This window comes from Bos grunniens, chromosome 17 (genome assembly GCF_055505025.1).
Source record: "Bos grunniens cultivar Pamir isolate PY7600 chromosome 17, Bosgru_T2T1.0, whole genome shotgun sequence".
In the NCBI taxonomy this organism is placed as follows: Eukaryota; Metazoa; Chordata; class Mammalia; order Artiodactyla; family Bovidae; genus Bos; species Bos grunniens.
Genome location: NC_141181.1, coordinates 18,603,748 through 18,621,452, shown reverse-complemented (window position 1 = coordinate 18,621,452; position 17,705 = coordinate 18,603,748). Strand labels below are relative to the sequence as shown.

At 35.1% G+C, this 17,705-nt stretch overlaps 1 protein-coding gene across 2 annotated transcripts in view; it reads left to right on the top strand.

Moving 5' to 3' along the window:
* NAA15 (N-alpha-acetyltransferase 15, NatA auxiliary subunit) overlaps positions 1-17,705 on the top strand; it is a 72,309-nt gene that overhangs the window by 26,240 nt on the left and 28,364 nt on the right. For both annotated transcript variants that reach the window (XM_086346643.1, XM_086346641.1), the window contains exons 2-9: positions 2,498-2,582; positions 4,667-4,771; positions 8,206-8,363; positions 9,760-9,894; positions 11,113-11,266; positions 14,599-14,718; positions 16,047-16,142; positions 16,302-16,408. In XM_086346643.1, the coding sequence (XP_086202769.1) occupies positions 2,498-2,582; positions 4,667-4,771; positions 8,206-8,363; positions 9,760-9,894; positions 11,113-11,266; positions 14,599-14,718; positions 16,047-16,142; positions 16,302-16,408 (960 nt within the window). The remainder of the gene's footprint in view (positions 1-2,497; positions 2,583-4,666; positions 4,772-8,205; positions 8,364-9,759; positions 9,895-11,112; positions 11,267-14,598; positions 14,719-16,046; positions 16,143-16,301; positions 16,409-17,705) is intronic.

The following is a 17,705-nucleotide window of genomic DNA, read 5'->3' as shown; positions in this document are numbered from 1 at the left end:
TTTTGTCTTATTTTGTTGTTTAAGATAAAAGGACACATTTCTCCTCACTTCACTGTGGCCAAAAGTGGAACTTCCCTTACTGCACTTTACAGAAATAAAATTGTAGAAAGCTAATTAAATGTTTTAAGAACAATGTACTTAAATTGTTCTTTGTATGTATGTTCTTGTTGTTGTTTAGTCTGTATGTCTTTTCCGACTCTTTTGTGACCCCATGGGCTGTTGGCCCACGAGCCTCCTCTGACCATGGGATTTCACTGGCAAGAATACTGGAGTAGGTTGCCCTTTTCTTCTTCAGGGGACCCTCCCAACCCAGGAATGGAACCCTTGTCTCCTGCATTGACAGGAGGATTCTTTCCCACTGAGCTACCAGGGAAGCCCTTGATGTAGTTCCTGGAAAACAGTGAGAAGTCATGAGTATTGCTTTTAATTAGCGTCCTGTAATGACTTTTACTTTTATTATAAGAAAAAGGTTGCTTTAGCCTTTCTGCTGAGTGAATAGGAACACTAAATTTAGTTGCTTAGTCTTATGTTTCTTTGGCTGTGTATGGTTAAGTTACTGTTTCTGCTCTCCCCTCCCTTGTATCCCTCAGATCACCTTGCCTGTTGATTGTGGGAGAAGCAGAGAGTTAGGAAGCTATTGCAGAGAAACTAGGACTGATGAATCTATTAGAGGATGGAAGTCTCAGGGATGAAAGCACAGAGGATAATTAGGTTTCTTGTTTTGTCATCTGAATGAGGTTGAGTTGAAGGAAATGCATCTCTTGAGATGGTAAAGACGATGAAGAATAGATTCTCGGGAGGGAAATTCAGTTGTGTTTTGGACTGTATATTAGGTTTGAGATGTGAACAATAAAATAGAGATGGTGAGTACATAGTTGATTGTAGAACAGCTCTATGGTTGGCTTTTGCATTGAGCTTTAGCCAGTTGATTTCTTGGTGCTGAATGTAAAATTTTACATTTTTGTTTCTACACATTTTTCTCCTATGATTTTATTATCATTTGCATTAACTATCTCAGCCAGATTTTGAGTGTTATTGTTTCAAAAATTAAGACTAAAATTTGTTTAAACTTAGGACAGTAAATTCTGACATAAATTATCATATCTTTAAGGTGCAGAGGTTTTCTGTAATGAATACAGTGCTTTAAAAATTATTGTTATGAAAGCACATGTTGATGCATTTATAGAAAAAGAGAACTTGGAACTTCATTACCACATTTGCTCACTTGTCTTTTCCTCATTCTGTCATTGTGCTTATATCACAGTATTTTGATAAATCAGAACTAAATATTTACATTTCTATAATTATATGTGTATTATTTATTATTAAGCCAAATATTACAGTGAGACCATAATTTCTTATATAAGCCTTTATTTTCCCTGGAGTTAAAATCTGTCTTACTTATTCACTTGGTTTTCTGTAGACTCATTGGTCATTTTCCCCAAATGTGCCTGTATTCTGTCATGTGCTTATAAATAATATTTTCCATATTATGAAGTACACAGGTTCCATTTTTGACTTTGCTAGAAACCTATTCCATGGTGGCCTCTGGAATCCTGTTTCATTTTGGAGTGGTTGTTCTTTTTTCTACATTAGATTACTTATTTACTAAGTTCCACGTTGTCTTTTTTGTTTGTTTTGATTTCTTTCAATAACTTCCTAAGGAAGAGTGCAAAGATAAAATTTTAACTTTCTAAGAAGCCTTAAAATGTCCTTTTACTTACATACTTGATTGACAATTTAGCTGGGTAAGGAATTCTGAATTTTGAAGACTCTGTGTAGATATTTTATAACTTTCAGCAGTATACCGTTTTTACTTTAGAGTAAACCTTCAGTGCTGTTCTGATTACATATCCTTTTTATGTGACTTGTTTTTTTTCTCTCTGGAAGTTTTTAAGGACCTTTATTTCTTGGCTTAGAATTTTCATTATGACGTGTGTGTCTTTTCCCCCCTTCTTTAATTTGCATGCACTTGTTTGTCTCTTGTGGCTTCAGAGACTTCTTTCCTTCAGTTAAAAAGAAAATGTTATTTTAAAGTATAATTTCTACACCCTCCACCCCAATTTTCACATTATATTAACACTTGTTGGACCTTTTGAAGTCCGCTAATGCTTGTCTTATTTTTTCTAATGTGTGTTTTGTCCCTTTGTCTACCTTTTACTTTCTGTATTTGAACTGTCTATATGAAAAAAAAAATTTGGTTGCTCAGTATGACTGTTTTTTTTTTCTTTTCAATTTTGAATGTGGAATGTGACTTGTAGGATCTCAGTTCCCCAACCAGGGATTAAACCCAGGCTACTGCAGTGAAAGTGCCAAATCCAAATTACTAGGCCACCAGGGAGTTCCGTGTGTGTGCGTAATTGGCATTTTTGTGGAATTTAGAATATGGCAGTAACATGAGATCATTTTGTTGTGTTTAACAGAATCAAAGTGCAGCACCAAATTTAAAGTTTACATTTTTTACTAAACTTAAATTTTTTCTTTTTTCTTTTGACAGAGGTGTTATGAACATAAACAGTACAGAAATGGATTGAAATTCTGTAAACAAATCCTCTCTAATCCCAAATTTGCTGAGCATGGAGGTAAGTGTAAATGTAGTAGACTGGCTTGTAAGCATAAGTAGGGAAGGTTCTGCTTACTTATCTGATTTCACTTATTTGGGCTCTGTTACTCCCAGATGCCAAGACTATTTTCCAGAGAGAATGGACCTTATCCTTATGTCTGTGGGAAGATACTTAGTATTGAGTTTATTGTTGAGAAAAGGATAACATGATCTTCTTGAGTTCTGATTTATTTCTGCTTTAAATATTAGCATCATAGGAAGGGCAAAAGAACCTAGTAAAACAAATATACTAATTTAAGTTTAATAAGTAAGTTTATTTAAAATGGTTACAAGAAAATTTTGCTTGACAACTTTGGTTGAGCAGAAGAAATTTTATTCCTTACAATAAACTTATTCAGAAAGTGTCCATTTGGGCCTTTGCTCATGAACCAGCATCTTCTTATTTAGAGCATTGTATCTTAGCTTTTCAAGACAGTCATGTTTAAGACATAATTTATACATATTGTGAAAGTTATGTAGCTTTGGCCTGTGTGAGGGTAGAAGACTGGACAGTGAGACATTTGTAGGGTAAAGGCAGAGCTTGTAGCTCAACTTCGGAAGAGACAAAGGAGCAGTGAACTCTCACAGGTCTCATTCGTTAGTTAGGAAACATGGTTCTTTGTTAATTTGATAGTGATCTCTTAGTATTGAAGAGAGAGAGTAGTAGTTCTCTGTTAGCTTTCTTTACTCTTGCATACTTTCATTATAATAACATTGTTTAAAGACAGAAAGCAGTGGGTATTAAGTGTGTAAAATTTTCTTTCTCCATTTCCTTCTGAAAAAATAGTTTTGCTTGGGACTTCCTTGAACATCCAGTGGTTGACTCCGTGCTTTCATTGCAGGGGGCACAGGTTCAGTCCCTTATCAGGGAACTGAGATCCTGTGTGCCATGCTGCATGGTGTATATATATATGCTAGCCAGCTGTATATTAGGTTGTTTTATATTCTTTCCGAAAGTATGTGTAACAGTAATGTAACTTAGTGGTATAGACACCATAGAGTTTGAGTACAGCATAGAACCAGCTTTCATTGTTTCTAAAGTGTACTTTCCCCTCATATTGGAACACATCTGAAATCAGGTTGCATATGAAGTGTCATAATTTAATTGCAATAGTGTTTAACAGCAATAAGTTATGATTTATTCTAAACTTACAGACAAGCTACATTTTCATGAAAACACTTGAAGGAGTTTCTTACAAGAATAGATTTTTACCTGTTTAACAACAAAGTGTTACTTTCTACGGTACCTTGCTAATTTGGCTAATTGCCAAATATATTTTGTTTGTTTGCTTCTTTTTTCCTTGAATTTATACAGATTTATGATGATTAGTACATACTTTTTTCTTTTTTTTGCTTCCATTTCTTTATCTGTACTTTACTATAAATATTGATTCTTCCTTTCTATCTTTAATCCTTATCTTTTATACCTAACTAATTTTTCTATAAATTTTAATTTGTAGTCCTAAAAGTTAGGCAGAGTAACCGTAATGAATATTTTATACTCATTTGTGTTTCATAGAATATACATTGTAAAAGTAGTATTGCTTTTTCTCTTTCTGAAAATTAGTATTTTCCTCAGCTCTTTGGATTGTGAATGGTGGATGTCTGACATCTTTAGTTTGTATTTTTAATATAATCACAAAGAATCATTTTAAAATTGTAAAAATCAGAAATGTAGATAATTGATGCATATATTTTAATCATTGAACAGTGAATTTAATTTCTGTGTAACTTGGGTTCACAGAGATAAAGGATTGGTTTAATTAGATCATCCCATGGAAAATAATTTTGTCTTGTTACCATATACATTACCAGATATTCATGCATTTTTGTATCTTTTTATCTAAAAAATAGTTCTAGGGAGGCCTATATTATAGAAATGTGTAGTTACTTCATTTGTCAATTAAAAAAATTTTTTAATTCTGTAAAAGCCTGGACATTTTCCCAATAATCTCCTTGAAGTTTTAAATACTTAAGATAATGTAACATTTGTTTTTGAGATTATAGTACCTTTTTTGTTGTTGTTGGTTATCTTTAAGTTCCTTTCTTTTTTTTTTTAAATAGAAACTCTGGCTATGAAAGGATTAACATTGAACTGTTTGGGGAAAAAGGAAGAAGCTTATGAATTGGTTCGTAGAGGTTTGAGAAATGACTTGAAGAGTCATGTGTGTATCCTTTTTGAGATATATTTAAGGGTTGAATTGGGATGGCTTGAGTTTAGGCAGCAATTTGAGAGTCAGAAGTTTTAGATCTCTCGTACTGTGTAACTCAAGAAGAGATGATTCTTTCTTCAGTTGAGTACCATCAGTTGCCTTCATTCAGGAAACATTTTTGTATACCTACCGTGGCCTAACATTATAACTATTTACAGATAAACGGGACTTGCCTATTTTAATATCTGTGAAAGCTCTTCCCACACTTAAAGAAGAGGCACCCTGCCAGTTTCATCATAGCATGAATTTAGAGAAGGATATATGATAAGGCATGTTAGAAGTCAAGTATAGTGTACTGATTAAGCCCAGGGTTTGGAGTATGCTTCACTTAGGCTTGAATCTCAGCTCAGCTTCTTTTTAACTGTGATCTTAGAGCATAGACCTCAAGTGTAAGATGAGAATAATCATACCCACTTCACTGTGGTCTTGTAAAGATTTAATGATGCTTAATATAGTCCCTGATAATGCTAAGTACTGTATGAGATAAATTTCATTTCATTAAGGGAAGTGTGAGAGTCAGAACAAGTACAAATGTCTAAGGGAAGATAGAGACAAAATTGTGGGTTGCTATTTTTTAAATAGTTTTAAACAAATATTTCTTTACCTGTTTTGTTGGCTAACAGTTTTAAGTGCTGAAACAACAAATTTTTAAGTGTTAACTTATATGCAGAGTACATGATGAGAAATGCTGGGCTGGAAGAAGCACAAGCGGGAATCAAGATTGCTGGGAGAAATAGCAATAACCTCAGATATGCAGATGACACCACCCTTATGGCAGAAAGTGAAGAGGAACTAAAAAGCCTCTTGATGAAAGTGAAAGAGGAGAGTGAAAAAGTTGGCTTAAAGCTCAACATTCAGAAAACTAAGATCATGGCATCTGGTCCCATCACCTCATGGGAAATAGATGGGGAAACAGTGGAAACAGTGTCAGACTTTATTTTTTTGGACTCGAAAATCACTGCAGATGGTGATTGCAGCCATGAAATTAAAAGACACTTACTTCTTGGAGGGAAAGTTATGACCAACCTAGACAACGTATTAAAAAGCAGAGACATTACTTTGCCAACAGAGGTCTATCTAGTCAAGGCTACGGTTTTTCCAGTAGTCATATATGGATGTGAGAGTTGGACTGTGAAGAAAGGTGAGCGCCGAAGAATCGATGCTTTTGAAGTGTGGTGTTGGAGAAGACTCTTGAAAGTCCCTTGGACTGCGAGGAGATCCAACCAGTCCATTCTAAAGGGGATCAGTCCTGGGTGTTCTTTGGAAGGAATGATGCTAAAGCTGAAACTCCAGTACATTGGCCACCTCATGCGAAGAGTTGATTCATTGGAAAAGACTCTGATGCTGGGAGGGATGGGGGGCAGGAGGAGAAGGGGATGACAGAGGATGAGATGGCTGGATGCCATCACCGACTCGATGGATGTGAGTTTGAGTGAATTCCGGGAGATGGTAATGGACAGGGAGGCCTGGCGTGCTACAATTCATGGGAAGGAGTCAGACATGACTTAAGCGACTGAACTGAACTGAACTGAACCACTGGAATAATATAAAGTAAGAAAAGAAATGGATTTTGCTCTCAAGGATCTTAGGAGCCTAGTGCAGGAAGATATTTGATAGAAGCTTAACACTTCTAAGTATTACATAAAATGTTAAAGCTTGTTCAAAAATTATCACTAATCCAGTAACGCAGAAGTGAGTTAGGAGTAACCAGAAACTATAAAGGTAAGCAAAGGGTTAGTTAATAAGGCTGTTGTAGATATTTTTCCATCATTTTTAATATTGGTGTAGTGTTCTCTATTGACTTACCATGCTTTATATAATTCTGTTCCTCTTGATGAACATAAATTTCTTTAAATTTTTAGCAGTGTTAAACATTTTGAGGATAGATTTTTAGAAGGTGATGATTTATGTGTGCTTGTGTGTTCAGTCGTGTCCAACTCTTTGCGACCCTGTGGCCTGTAGCCTACCAGGCTTCGGTGTCTATGGGATTTGCCAGGCGAGAATGCTGGAATGGATTGCCATTTCTTCCTCTTGGGCATCTTTCCACATCTCCCGTATCTCCTGCCTTGGCAGGCAGATTCTTTACCACTGAGCCACCGGTGAAGATTAGAGGCAGTTAAAAGACATTTCAATGCTCAAGAGAGTTGAACAAGTCCTCAAACAATAGGGTATTGTTAAAATGGGGGTGGGCTGAATGAGAAAATAGGTTATGGGGGCCAGATTTTGAAGGGTAGTATATCTCAGGCTTTTAAAGCCACATTCCAACTGAGAAGATTTGCATTATAAAACCAAAGATCATTTTTCAAATAAAATTTATAACATTATATATATTTTTTTAGTTATACATGTCACCCTAGACATTCTGCATGTCCTGACTCCATTAAGGGTTCTTGTTATAAAAGTTGTCAGATTGGAAAGTGTGAACCTGATCTGAGAGAAATATTAACTTTCTGGAAAGGGAAATAGACTTTTTTCTTTTGATTGTGTTTATTTTAGAAAGATTACTCTGGCAAGTGAGAGTGAAAGCAGAGAAACTGCAGGAGGTTGGGTGATTTGCAATAATCAAAATCTAAAGTGAAAAAAGACCTGTATTAGGAGAGTGGGATTCTGTACATACTTTTCCCCTTTGTAGTACAGTTGTATGACCTACTGTAATTTTACTTACCTGTATTTCTTACTAGACTTAGGAAATTTTGATGTATGTCATGCTATGTTGTGGATACCTGTTCTCTTTCAAAAATAGATAATTCTTAATATCTATTGAGCCATTTATTTGGGTCAGCCACTGAACACTTTATACATGTTATTCTATTTTGTCACCATACTGCTATGCTTTGCTGTATGGACTTTCTCTTTATTTACATTTTATAATTAAGGAAACATAGTAAGATTAAATTAACTTATTTAAAATAAGGCAGGCTAGACCTGTTTTCTTTGTCTTGAGAAGCTGTATTGTTTTCCGTTGTTATCAAGCTACTACTATTTTATATTCTTTCTCTTTTTTGCTACTGCTAAGTCACTTCAGTTGTGTCCGACTCTGTGCGACCCCATAGACGGCAGCCTACCAGGCTCCCCCATCCCTGGGATTCTCCAGGCAAGAACACTGGAGTGGGTTGGCATTTCCTTCTCCAATGCATGAAAGGGAAAAGTGAAAGGGAAGTCGCTCAGTCGTGTCTGACTCTTCGCGACCCCATGGACTGCAGCCCACCAGGCTCCTCCGTCCATGGGATTTTCCAGGCAAGAGTACAGAAATGGGGTGCCATCGCCTTCTCCATCTCTTTTTTAAGCTTGTAATTTTATAAACAGCTGAAACTTTCTGAGTTTCCTGGAGAACATTATTGGAATATTATTTCTTGACTTGTAGGTTGTATCCTTAACTAAATCCTTTAGGTTGGCATGTTTATGGCCTTCTCCAGAGGTCAGACAAGAAATATGATGAAGCCATTAAGTGTTACAGAAATGCGCTAAAATGGGATAAAGACAATCTTCAAATCTTAAGGGACCTTTCTTTATTACAAATTCAAATGCGAGATCTTGAGGGTTACAGGGTAAGTAGAGAATTTTTTTATTCTAATGAGGAAATATTGTTAACGTATTTAAAACTTTTTTGAGTACTTTTTGATAAAAAATTTTCCATTAAAAAAAATGAATTGAATTTGCCTCCTTCCTCCAGTAGTGGTTGTGTTTGTAACTGGAGTAAGCAGATTTAAAAGTTACTTTACTGTGAAGCACAGTTGGATTACTGTACAAGATTGAGTTAATTTAGTAAAAAATTAGCACACACACACACATTTCTTCTTTTTACCTCCATAGAGACTAACATTCTGTTTTTGTAGCTACATTGGTAAGGGGAGATTTTTTTCCTTCCAGGTTTACTCAAATACAATTAATGTACAGTATTGCATACATTTTAGGTGTACATCATAATGATTTGATTTACATCATGAAATGTTACCACAAGTTTAGTGAACATGCATCATGTTATATAGATATAAAATAATACAAAAAGAAAAAAATTATATTTTTTCCTGATGATGAGAACTCCTAAGGTTTACTTTCATAACAGTTTTTACATATAGCCTACAGAAATGTTAATTATACTAATCATTTTGTACATTGCATCCCTAGAACTTAATTTTGTCTTGGAATTGGATGTGTGTACCTTTTTATCACCTTCATGCAGTACACCATCCTGCCCCCTTCCCACCTCTGGTAACCACAAATCTCATTTCTTCTTCTGTGAGTTTCGTTAGTTGGTTATTTGGCTTTTTTTTTTGAAGTTTAACTGCCCTTAACTGCCATATTAGTTCTTGGTGCACAACATAGTGTTTTGGTATTTTTATACATTGCAAAATGATCACCACTATAGCTATATTGTAACCCTTAAAAATCAGTCTATTAAGGGACTTCCCTGGTGGTCCAGTGGTTATGAAACCACACTTCCACTGTAGAGGTCATGGGTTCCCTTGGCATGGGAACTAAGATCTCTGCCTGCCGCACGGCCCAGCCAAAAAATAGGAAAAAAAAAAAAAAATCAGTCTATTAAATCAGATTTATTTAGTTCCTCTTTTTTTTTCTTCCATGAAGTGCCTACTGAGTTGCTTTCTGAAGATCTTAACTCAGTAGTTGGGCACTGCATTTATAAAAAACTTTTTACCTTTGGACTATCTTTTCCATTCTTTCTTCTCAGAGTAAGTAGATGAGTAAGTAATAAAGGGTACCATGTCTTAACTTTTAGAAAAATTATTTCTAAGATTATCTTGGAAGCTTCACTGTGCTTATTAAATACTTTTATGCTTCCATAAAGCTACACAATATGGATGTTTAAAACTATTTTTTATTATCATTTCCATCATTGTGTTACTGTTGTGAGTTAATATGATCTTCAAGGAGCATTTACTTTTTTTGTAAACCTAAGAAAAAGTGTTCTTTTTTCCCTTAAAGGAAACGAGGTATCAGTTACTTCAACTTCGACCTGCACAGAGAGCATCATGGATTGGTTATGCTATTGCTTACCATTTATTAGAAGATTATGAAATGGCAGCAAAGATTTTAGAAGAATTTAGGAAAACACAGCAGGTAACAACCAGAAGTTAGACCTAGTAAACTAGGTCTGATTCTTAGTATAACTAAAACAGAGAAGTGTATACAGATTTACTGACTTTTTATTTGAAATAGTTTCAAACTTATAGAACAGTTGCAAGAGTAGAACAAAGAACATAATAGAAGTTCACTCACATTAAGTAATTGTTAATATTTGATACATTTAGTTTATAGTCTCTGTATGTACTTAGCTATTTTTTCCTAAAACATTCAAGAGTAATTGTAGACACCATGCTCTTTTACTCCTAAAATGCTTTTGTGTGGTATTTCCTAAGAATCTCTATGGTTGTTAACTCTTATAGATAGTATTGTATAAATTATCAAAAAATTAGGAAATTTAACATTGATAGACTGTTACTATCTAATCCACAACCGATATTCAATATTTACTAACTGGCCTATTTATATCCTTTCTAGGATTTTTTCTTTTTTTTTTCATTTCCATGATTCAATTTAGAATCATACCTCACATTTAATTATCATTTTCCTATAGTCCCTTTTAATCTGGAAGTTTCGAAGGCTTTCTTTTATTTCATGACATTGGTGTTTTGAAGAGTCATGGAAGTGCTTTTGTAGGATATTCATCAGTTTGGACTTCTTTGATGTTTCCTCAGTATTGACACTGTTATGTATTTTTGGCAGAAGACTGCAGAAGTGATGTTGAGCCCTTCTCCGCTCACCACATTAAAAGCCATGTGGTGTCTGATCCGTTTGGTTTCTTGGTTAAGGTGGTGACTGTCAGGTTTCTTCACTATAAACCAGTTATTTTTTGTATTTAATAAATAATGTGAGGCTTTATGAGTAGTCTCTTCCTCATCAGACTTTCACCACTAGTTTTAGCGAAATTCCTTGATTATGATTCGTCCTTGGATAAGCCATTCCTATGATAGTGGCAAAATGGTGATTTTTCTTATTCCTTCTAGATTTATTTGACATTCTACTTTTAGTAAGCTTTCCTTTCTCCCCTATTTATTTATTATATGTAAGGACTTATGGATTCTTATTTTATTCAGTGGGTTTTAAGTTAATATTGTCAGTTTTAGTTGCTTCCTAGAGAGATATTTAGGAATTTTTAAAAATGAGTTTTATCAACCGTATATTATCCTTTGACTGCTTGTATGTATTTAAGTGTGAAAAGTTTTGTAATATGAAAATAAAATTCTCACTGTTAGTATTCCTTGTATCCATATGTAGACATCCCCTGATAAAGTGGATTATGAATATAGTGAACTCCTTTTATATCAGAATCAAGTTCTTCGTGAAGCAGGTCTCTATAGAGAAGCTCTGGAACATCTTTGTACCTATGAAAAGCAGATTTGTGATAAACTTGCTGTAGAAGAAACCAAAGGTATTTTTTTTTTAAGAGTGCAATTTATTCTGATATTTAACTATGACAAAAAACAAGCCTGAAAAATCATTGCATATAATATAGCTCTTTGATGACAAAATCTTATTCATGCACTTCAGATAATTTGTAATGTAGGAAAAACATTTAAACAGTAGATGTTGTTATAGGAAAAAATAATGGTGAACAATAAATTGTTGAATGAAGTAACTCAGTGCAGTATTGTTTATTTAAGTGTCTGATCTGAAAATATTACAGTTTGATTAAAATATAGGAGGCAGTTTGCTCAATTTTGAAAGACAAGATTAAGTTTCTAAGAAACTGCTTATTAGCAAAACTGAATGTGTACAACAGACTTCTTTATTGTCAGTAATATATATTGATAAATCAGACTTCACTGAAGTGCTTATGGGTATGCAGTATACTTATGGCTTCTTTATGGTTTACCTGAATATCTTTCTGAATACAGAAAACATGAACTAGAAACTCAGGTTTGTATGTGTGGATTATGATAGGAGGATGGGTAGATCCTTAAATAAAGATCTCCAGTGTTACCATTTATTAGAGGGCTGTGAAAAAGGAGTCTTTGTAGTTTTAAAAGTTCAGGAACTGATTATGGAAAACAAAAGAAAAACAACAAGTAATTGAGTACTTTCTAAGACTTGCCTTCTGAAATGTTGCTTTGCCTTTGTTAGACCAGGCAGCTGAAGTTTGTTGGTTTCAAATTTCTCACTGCCTTTGAAGTTGAACACTGGAGAAGTGTGGTGTCTGTGTGCAGAGTGGACTTAGCCATTATTCTTCTGTGATGAACTTTTCAGCAGAGAATAATGCTACTGGCAAGAAAAAAAATGGATGTCCAAGGCGCCTGGAACTCATTTGTGAACTCTAGATCCAAGACAGCCACTTTCACATGATTTGATCATTCCTGAGCAGTCTATTAGTTATAAAGGAGTAGATTTCTGACTAATTGGAAAGATGATGAGATTAAAAAACCAGTTTCAGTTCCTTCATTGTCTACTAGCCAGCTATATGATGAGGGGCAAGATTGGGCTTCAGTTTCTTTGTGGAAATACATGACATTGTTCCAAATACTCTTAAGTACATTGTTTTATTTTACTCTTTTGATAACTTTTATTAGTGAGGAAGAATGACAGATCAAGCTGAGGACTCAGAATTGACCTATGGATTTAGCAATTTGGAAGTTACTGATGACCTTACCAAAAGGACTTTCTGAACATTTGGAAGGAGGGTAGTAAAACCCCAAACAGGTCAAGTAGATTTCAATGAGATTTTAGTAGAGGAGTTGAGGGATAGCTTGCATAAATGACTCAACCAAGTAGTTTTGCTGTATAGGAAGCACATCCAGGGTAGTGATGGGTGGAAGGGTTGCAGAATCAAAAGATTTTTGCAGATTGTATTTATTGTGCTCACCGGATAATGAGATGGAATATTTGATACAGTAGAGGGGATGTGATCTAGTGGATAAATTGAAGGATTAGCCTTAGATAACAACATGAATAGTTCATCCACAGTAATTAGAGATGATGGAGTGTATGGGCAAGTAGGTGTGTCAGTGTGGTGGATAATTTGGAAGTTTATCTTGCTTTCATTTTCCCAGTGAAATAGGAAACAGCTATCAGTTCATTCCACAAAATATGTTTTGAATATCTATGGTGAATCAGGTGGTGGGGACAGGGAATATAAAGAGAATAGAAGGGAACAACTAAAAGTAGAATCATCAGTCATTGGGCATTCCAGTAACAAAGGCATTGATGTTAGTGATAGGTGGTCAGGATAATTTAGGAATTTCCTGGAGTGAGTGGTTGGCATAGTTAGGCAGAAAATTTCATTGTTAATTGTTATGCAATCAGTTCCTTCTACAAGGAAAAGGTGGGTAAAGATTATGAGAAGGAAATATGGATGGGTGTGGCATATGGGAGAAAGGTTACAGGATATTATTTATGTTTTTAGTAAAGCAGTCTTTTCGTCAGTGTAGAGCAGACTGTTAACTTTGGTGTTGTTGACACTTTGGGACTGAGATGTTGGAGATTGAAGTCTCCTGTATGTTGCATAATATTTAGCAGTATTGGTAGCTTATATCAGATACCGTAGCACCCGCTTCCCTGTTGTGACACTGAAAATGCCTCTGGTATTGCTAAATGTCTCCTGGATGACAAAAATGCACCTGGTAAGAACCACTCAGGATAGAGACATTAAGAATATGGGTTACTTTAGCCAAATTGCTTGGGTTCAAATCCTGACTCTTTAACAATTGACTTTGTCTGAGAGACCCTTGGAGCATTTACTGATTTTCTTTGTTTTAAAATGACACAGATAATAGTAGCCTATCTCATGGAGCTTTGAGAATTGAATTAGTTAATGCATGTGAAACATTTGAAAAGTCATTTTCACACTCAATAAGTGTTCATTTTTATTACCTGATAATAAAAAGGGGTGCAAGAATGCATTCTTGGCTTGAAAATAATACCTTTGGTGAATGGGAGCTCATTAAAGTAGGGAAAAGGATTCTTGAGCAGTGTTTGAGGCTTAGGTGAGTTTGGAGCTAATATGCTTCTAGTGAAACCAGTGCCCCAGTGCCTTCATCTGGCAGCTTCTTTTATGAGAAGGTGTGCAGCAAGCGAATAGTTGGGATCATACAGACCTTAAAACTGGTAAACCAGGGAGCCTAGGTTTTGAGATTAGTTACCATATTTGCGGCTGCTAATGTCATTCACGGATGAGATTGGTCATACAGCCCAGGGAAGACAAGCAGTGTCTTTTTAAAGGTTGCTGAAAGGCCTGAAGAAACAGGAACAGTTTTTCTCTAAGACTGAAGGGTAGGATTGGTGAGACAGGAAGAAAGTCAAGATGGTTAAGCTTAAAGCAGGATACGTATTTGGTAGATGAAAAAGAGAGTATACTCATTAGTTGGAAGAGAGAGAATGTGGCCATGATTTGGGCTGCTAGAGCAGAATCTTTTCGTAGCTGGTTAAAACATCACAAGGTTAGGGTAATGGACTGGCCATTAATTTAGATTTTCAAATTGTCTGTATGTTGTCAGGAGTAACTGAGTAGATGATGGCTTAGTGACTGTGTTCAGTCAATTTGAGAAAGTAGCCTGGAATTAGACATATACCTGAATAAATTGAGGATGTGAAGAGGATAACATTTCTACGTATGAACTTTTTAAAAAAGGAGAGACAATACTGTAACATTGTAAATAGTCTTATTGAAGGGAGTTGAGAACCCACTTCCCAATATTGAAGAGGTTTTAAGAGAAAGTCTAAGGAAAAGTTAAACATACTTAGTTAACTCAATTTTTTTTTTTAAATCAGGGGAACTTCTGTTGCAATTATGTCGTTTGGAAGATGCAGCTGATGTTTACAGAGGATTGCAAGAGAGAAATCCTGAAAACTGGGCCTATTACAAAGGCTTGGAAAAGGCACTTAAGCCAGGTAACACTGATTAAAATTTACTTTATAAGCTTTAATTGCTTCTTTTGTTAACATACATTGTGTTAATTCATTGAAAATGCTGACTAGAAAAACTGGTTAAGAATTGGTTCAAAATCTGAATACAAAAGTACATTTGTGAACTTCCATTTAATATGGCAGGCGAGGTGTTTTCTGAAACCTCTCTTCTACTACAAATTCATAGAAATAGTTGTAAAAAGAGTTTTGGAAACAAGTTTTAAAAATTCACAAATGAATAGCAGTGTCAGAAATATGAAAGGAAAATGCTAACTTATAGAAATGGAACTGTTTCCCTAAAGGAAAGAAGGAAGCGTAACTCTGTGGTAACCTGTGGCTATAGCAGAGTGTGGCCTGCTAGGGCAAGTGAATGTCGCCAAGCTGAAAGGGAAGCACTGTTTCCTATGTGAGAAGAAGAACGCAAATAAACTTGGTCCAGAGACTCTTCCCCCAACCATTCTCTCGCATGAATGGGACCCACTTGTGAGGACAAGTCCCAGAAACATGCTATCTACAAAAAGGCAAGAGTCTTATCCAGGATGATAGAATTTGAAGCAAAATTTCCTACACAACTGATAGTGAACTATTCCTGGTACATTGATAAATGTGAGAGAAACCTTGTAACAGTGGCCATTCTCTGTAGTAACACTAGCATGGAAACAAGAGTGCGGGTGAAAGGCAGAGTAGAGAGCACAGAAGAGTGCATGATGAAGAGAGGTGGGGAAATACGGACAGTTATGAGAAAGGACCTAATGGAATCTGGGAGATGACAAAACCTACTTACTGATGGGACTTAAAGTTTTTATAGATTAAATATGAGAGGCCATACCTGAGGAAAATTAGTGAAGTGGAAGACTGATTGAACAAGGAAAGTTCTCACCTGAAAGTAAAAGAAAATATAAAAGAAATATGAAAAAATCAAGATAGAGGATAGATAATAAATCAAAGTTCCAAAATAAAGGAAAGATGTTAGAGAAGAGGCTGAAGAGAACATTAGAAAAGCCATTATGGAAACATAATAACCGAGCCTTTCTTAGAACTAAATAGAGGAATCAGAATTTGAAAGGCCACCTAAAGCAGAACAGGATAAGGAAAATCATGTATTTTATGTAATTGTGGGTTAAAATGTGGAAATTTTAGAAGGAATTATTCTAAAATGATGGTTGGTATATTTAGGTGGTTACATTATGATAATTTTTCCCCATGTTCAAATTTTCTGTTTAAATATGGTAATTTTTATATATTTTCAGAAATTTGTAATTTTCTAGCAAAATGTATAATTACATAAGGAAAAAATTTTTTTTGGTCTGCAGCTAATATGTTAGAACGACTAAAAATTTATGAGGAGGCCTGGACTAAATATCCCAGGGGATTAGTGCCAAGAAGACTGCCATTAAACTTTTTATCTGGTAAGTGAGAATAATTGCAAAGGAATGGAAATTATATTATGGTATACAATATCTGCCCTTGGTTTTAAATATATGAGTATGCATATTAAGATTTTAAGGTACGCCGTGTTAGAGTTGTCTGGGTAAATGTTTAAGTCAACAAGATTTTTTTCTTCCAAGGTGAGAAGTTTAAAGAATGTTTGGATAAGTTCCTAAGGATGAACTTCAGCAAGGGTTGTCCACCAGTCTTCAATACTTTGAGGTCGTTATACAAAGATAAAGAAAAGGTAAAGCAAAATACATTGGTTGTTTTATTTTTTGACTATGATTTCTTTGCTTGGTGTTTGGATAATTGGTTTTTGATTACCCATGCAGGTAGTACACACTTTGTGAATCTGCTAACAGTCTTCCTAGCCCTTAGACTTTAAATGCTTTCTGTTTATTTCCTTTTCATTGTCTTCTCTCTTTAGCTGAATAATTTACCACCTGTTTGTTTTCTATCTTTTGTTTCTGGTCTGTACTTTTTAATAAATCAGTGCAGGTATGAAAAGTTGGTACAGTAGTGATTTCTTCAATATTGTCTCTATTCCCTCCTCAGGGTGAAAGCCAGAAGTAATTTTTTGTTTTTAAACTAAACTAAGTTTTAGCTTAGTAATCTTTATCCTTTTTAGTTGGTAGAAAAAAAATTCTGTCAGAAGAATTTGTTTAATGTCCCAGTAAGTCAGTTTGTTCTTTCAGCTATGAATACAGTATTCAAATGCTTGTTTAAGTGTGTTTTAATCTTAATTTAGATTATTTTAAGTGCAGTGACAACAAGACATGTTGGCTGGATTAAAAAAACAAAAACAAAAACACTTCAAAGATGGAACAGATTAAACATACTAAGCACTTAAAGCAGTCTAAGTCACAAGTGAAAGTCAGCCGGTCAGTGGTGTCCAACTGCCACCCCATGGGCTATACAGTCCATGGAATTCTCCGGGCCAGAATACTGGAGTGGGCAGCCTTCCCTTCTCCAGGGGATCTTCTCAACCCAGGGATCAAACCCAGGTCTCCTGCATTGCAGATGGATTCTTTACCAACTGAGCTACCGGGGAAACCAGTGCACAGAAAGGGTGCTTATTTGCCAGTCTTTTCTTGAGAGGTCTAGGATATGGGCTTTATTGACAACTGTTTCACTTTTCTTTTTTTTTCCTTGCTTAAATCACATTAATAAAATGTTTTTCTTCTAGTTTGGGCAGAGTGAGAACGTGATGCTTGTGAAGCAGTCTTGATTGTAGAATCATATATATTATTATGACTTCTCCCTTTATGGTTGTCTTATTTAAACCTAGATTGGTGAAAAGAAAACAACCTAATTTATCTTTTGAGTCTTTCCACACACAGTATTCATTCAACTTACAGAAACAGTTCTTTCTTTTGTTCTCATTTCTTAAGTTTATGTAATATTGGATTAAACTCTGCAGTGATGATAATGAATGCAACTAATTCAAACAGGCTTGGGAAAACAAAACTCTTCGTAAACATGTAGCTCACTTTATGGGAGCAGAAGAACATGAATGTTTCAGAATAGCCTAGCTGTGACCA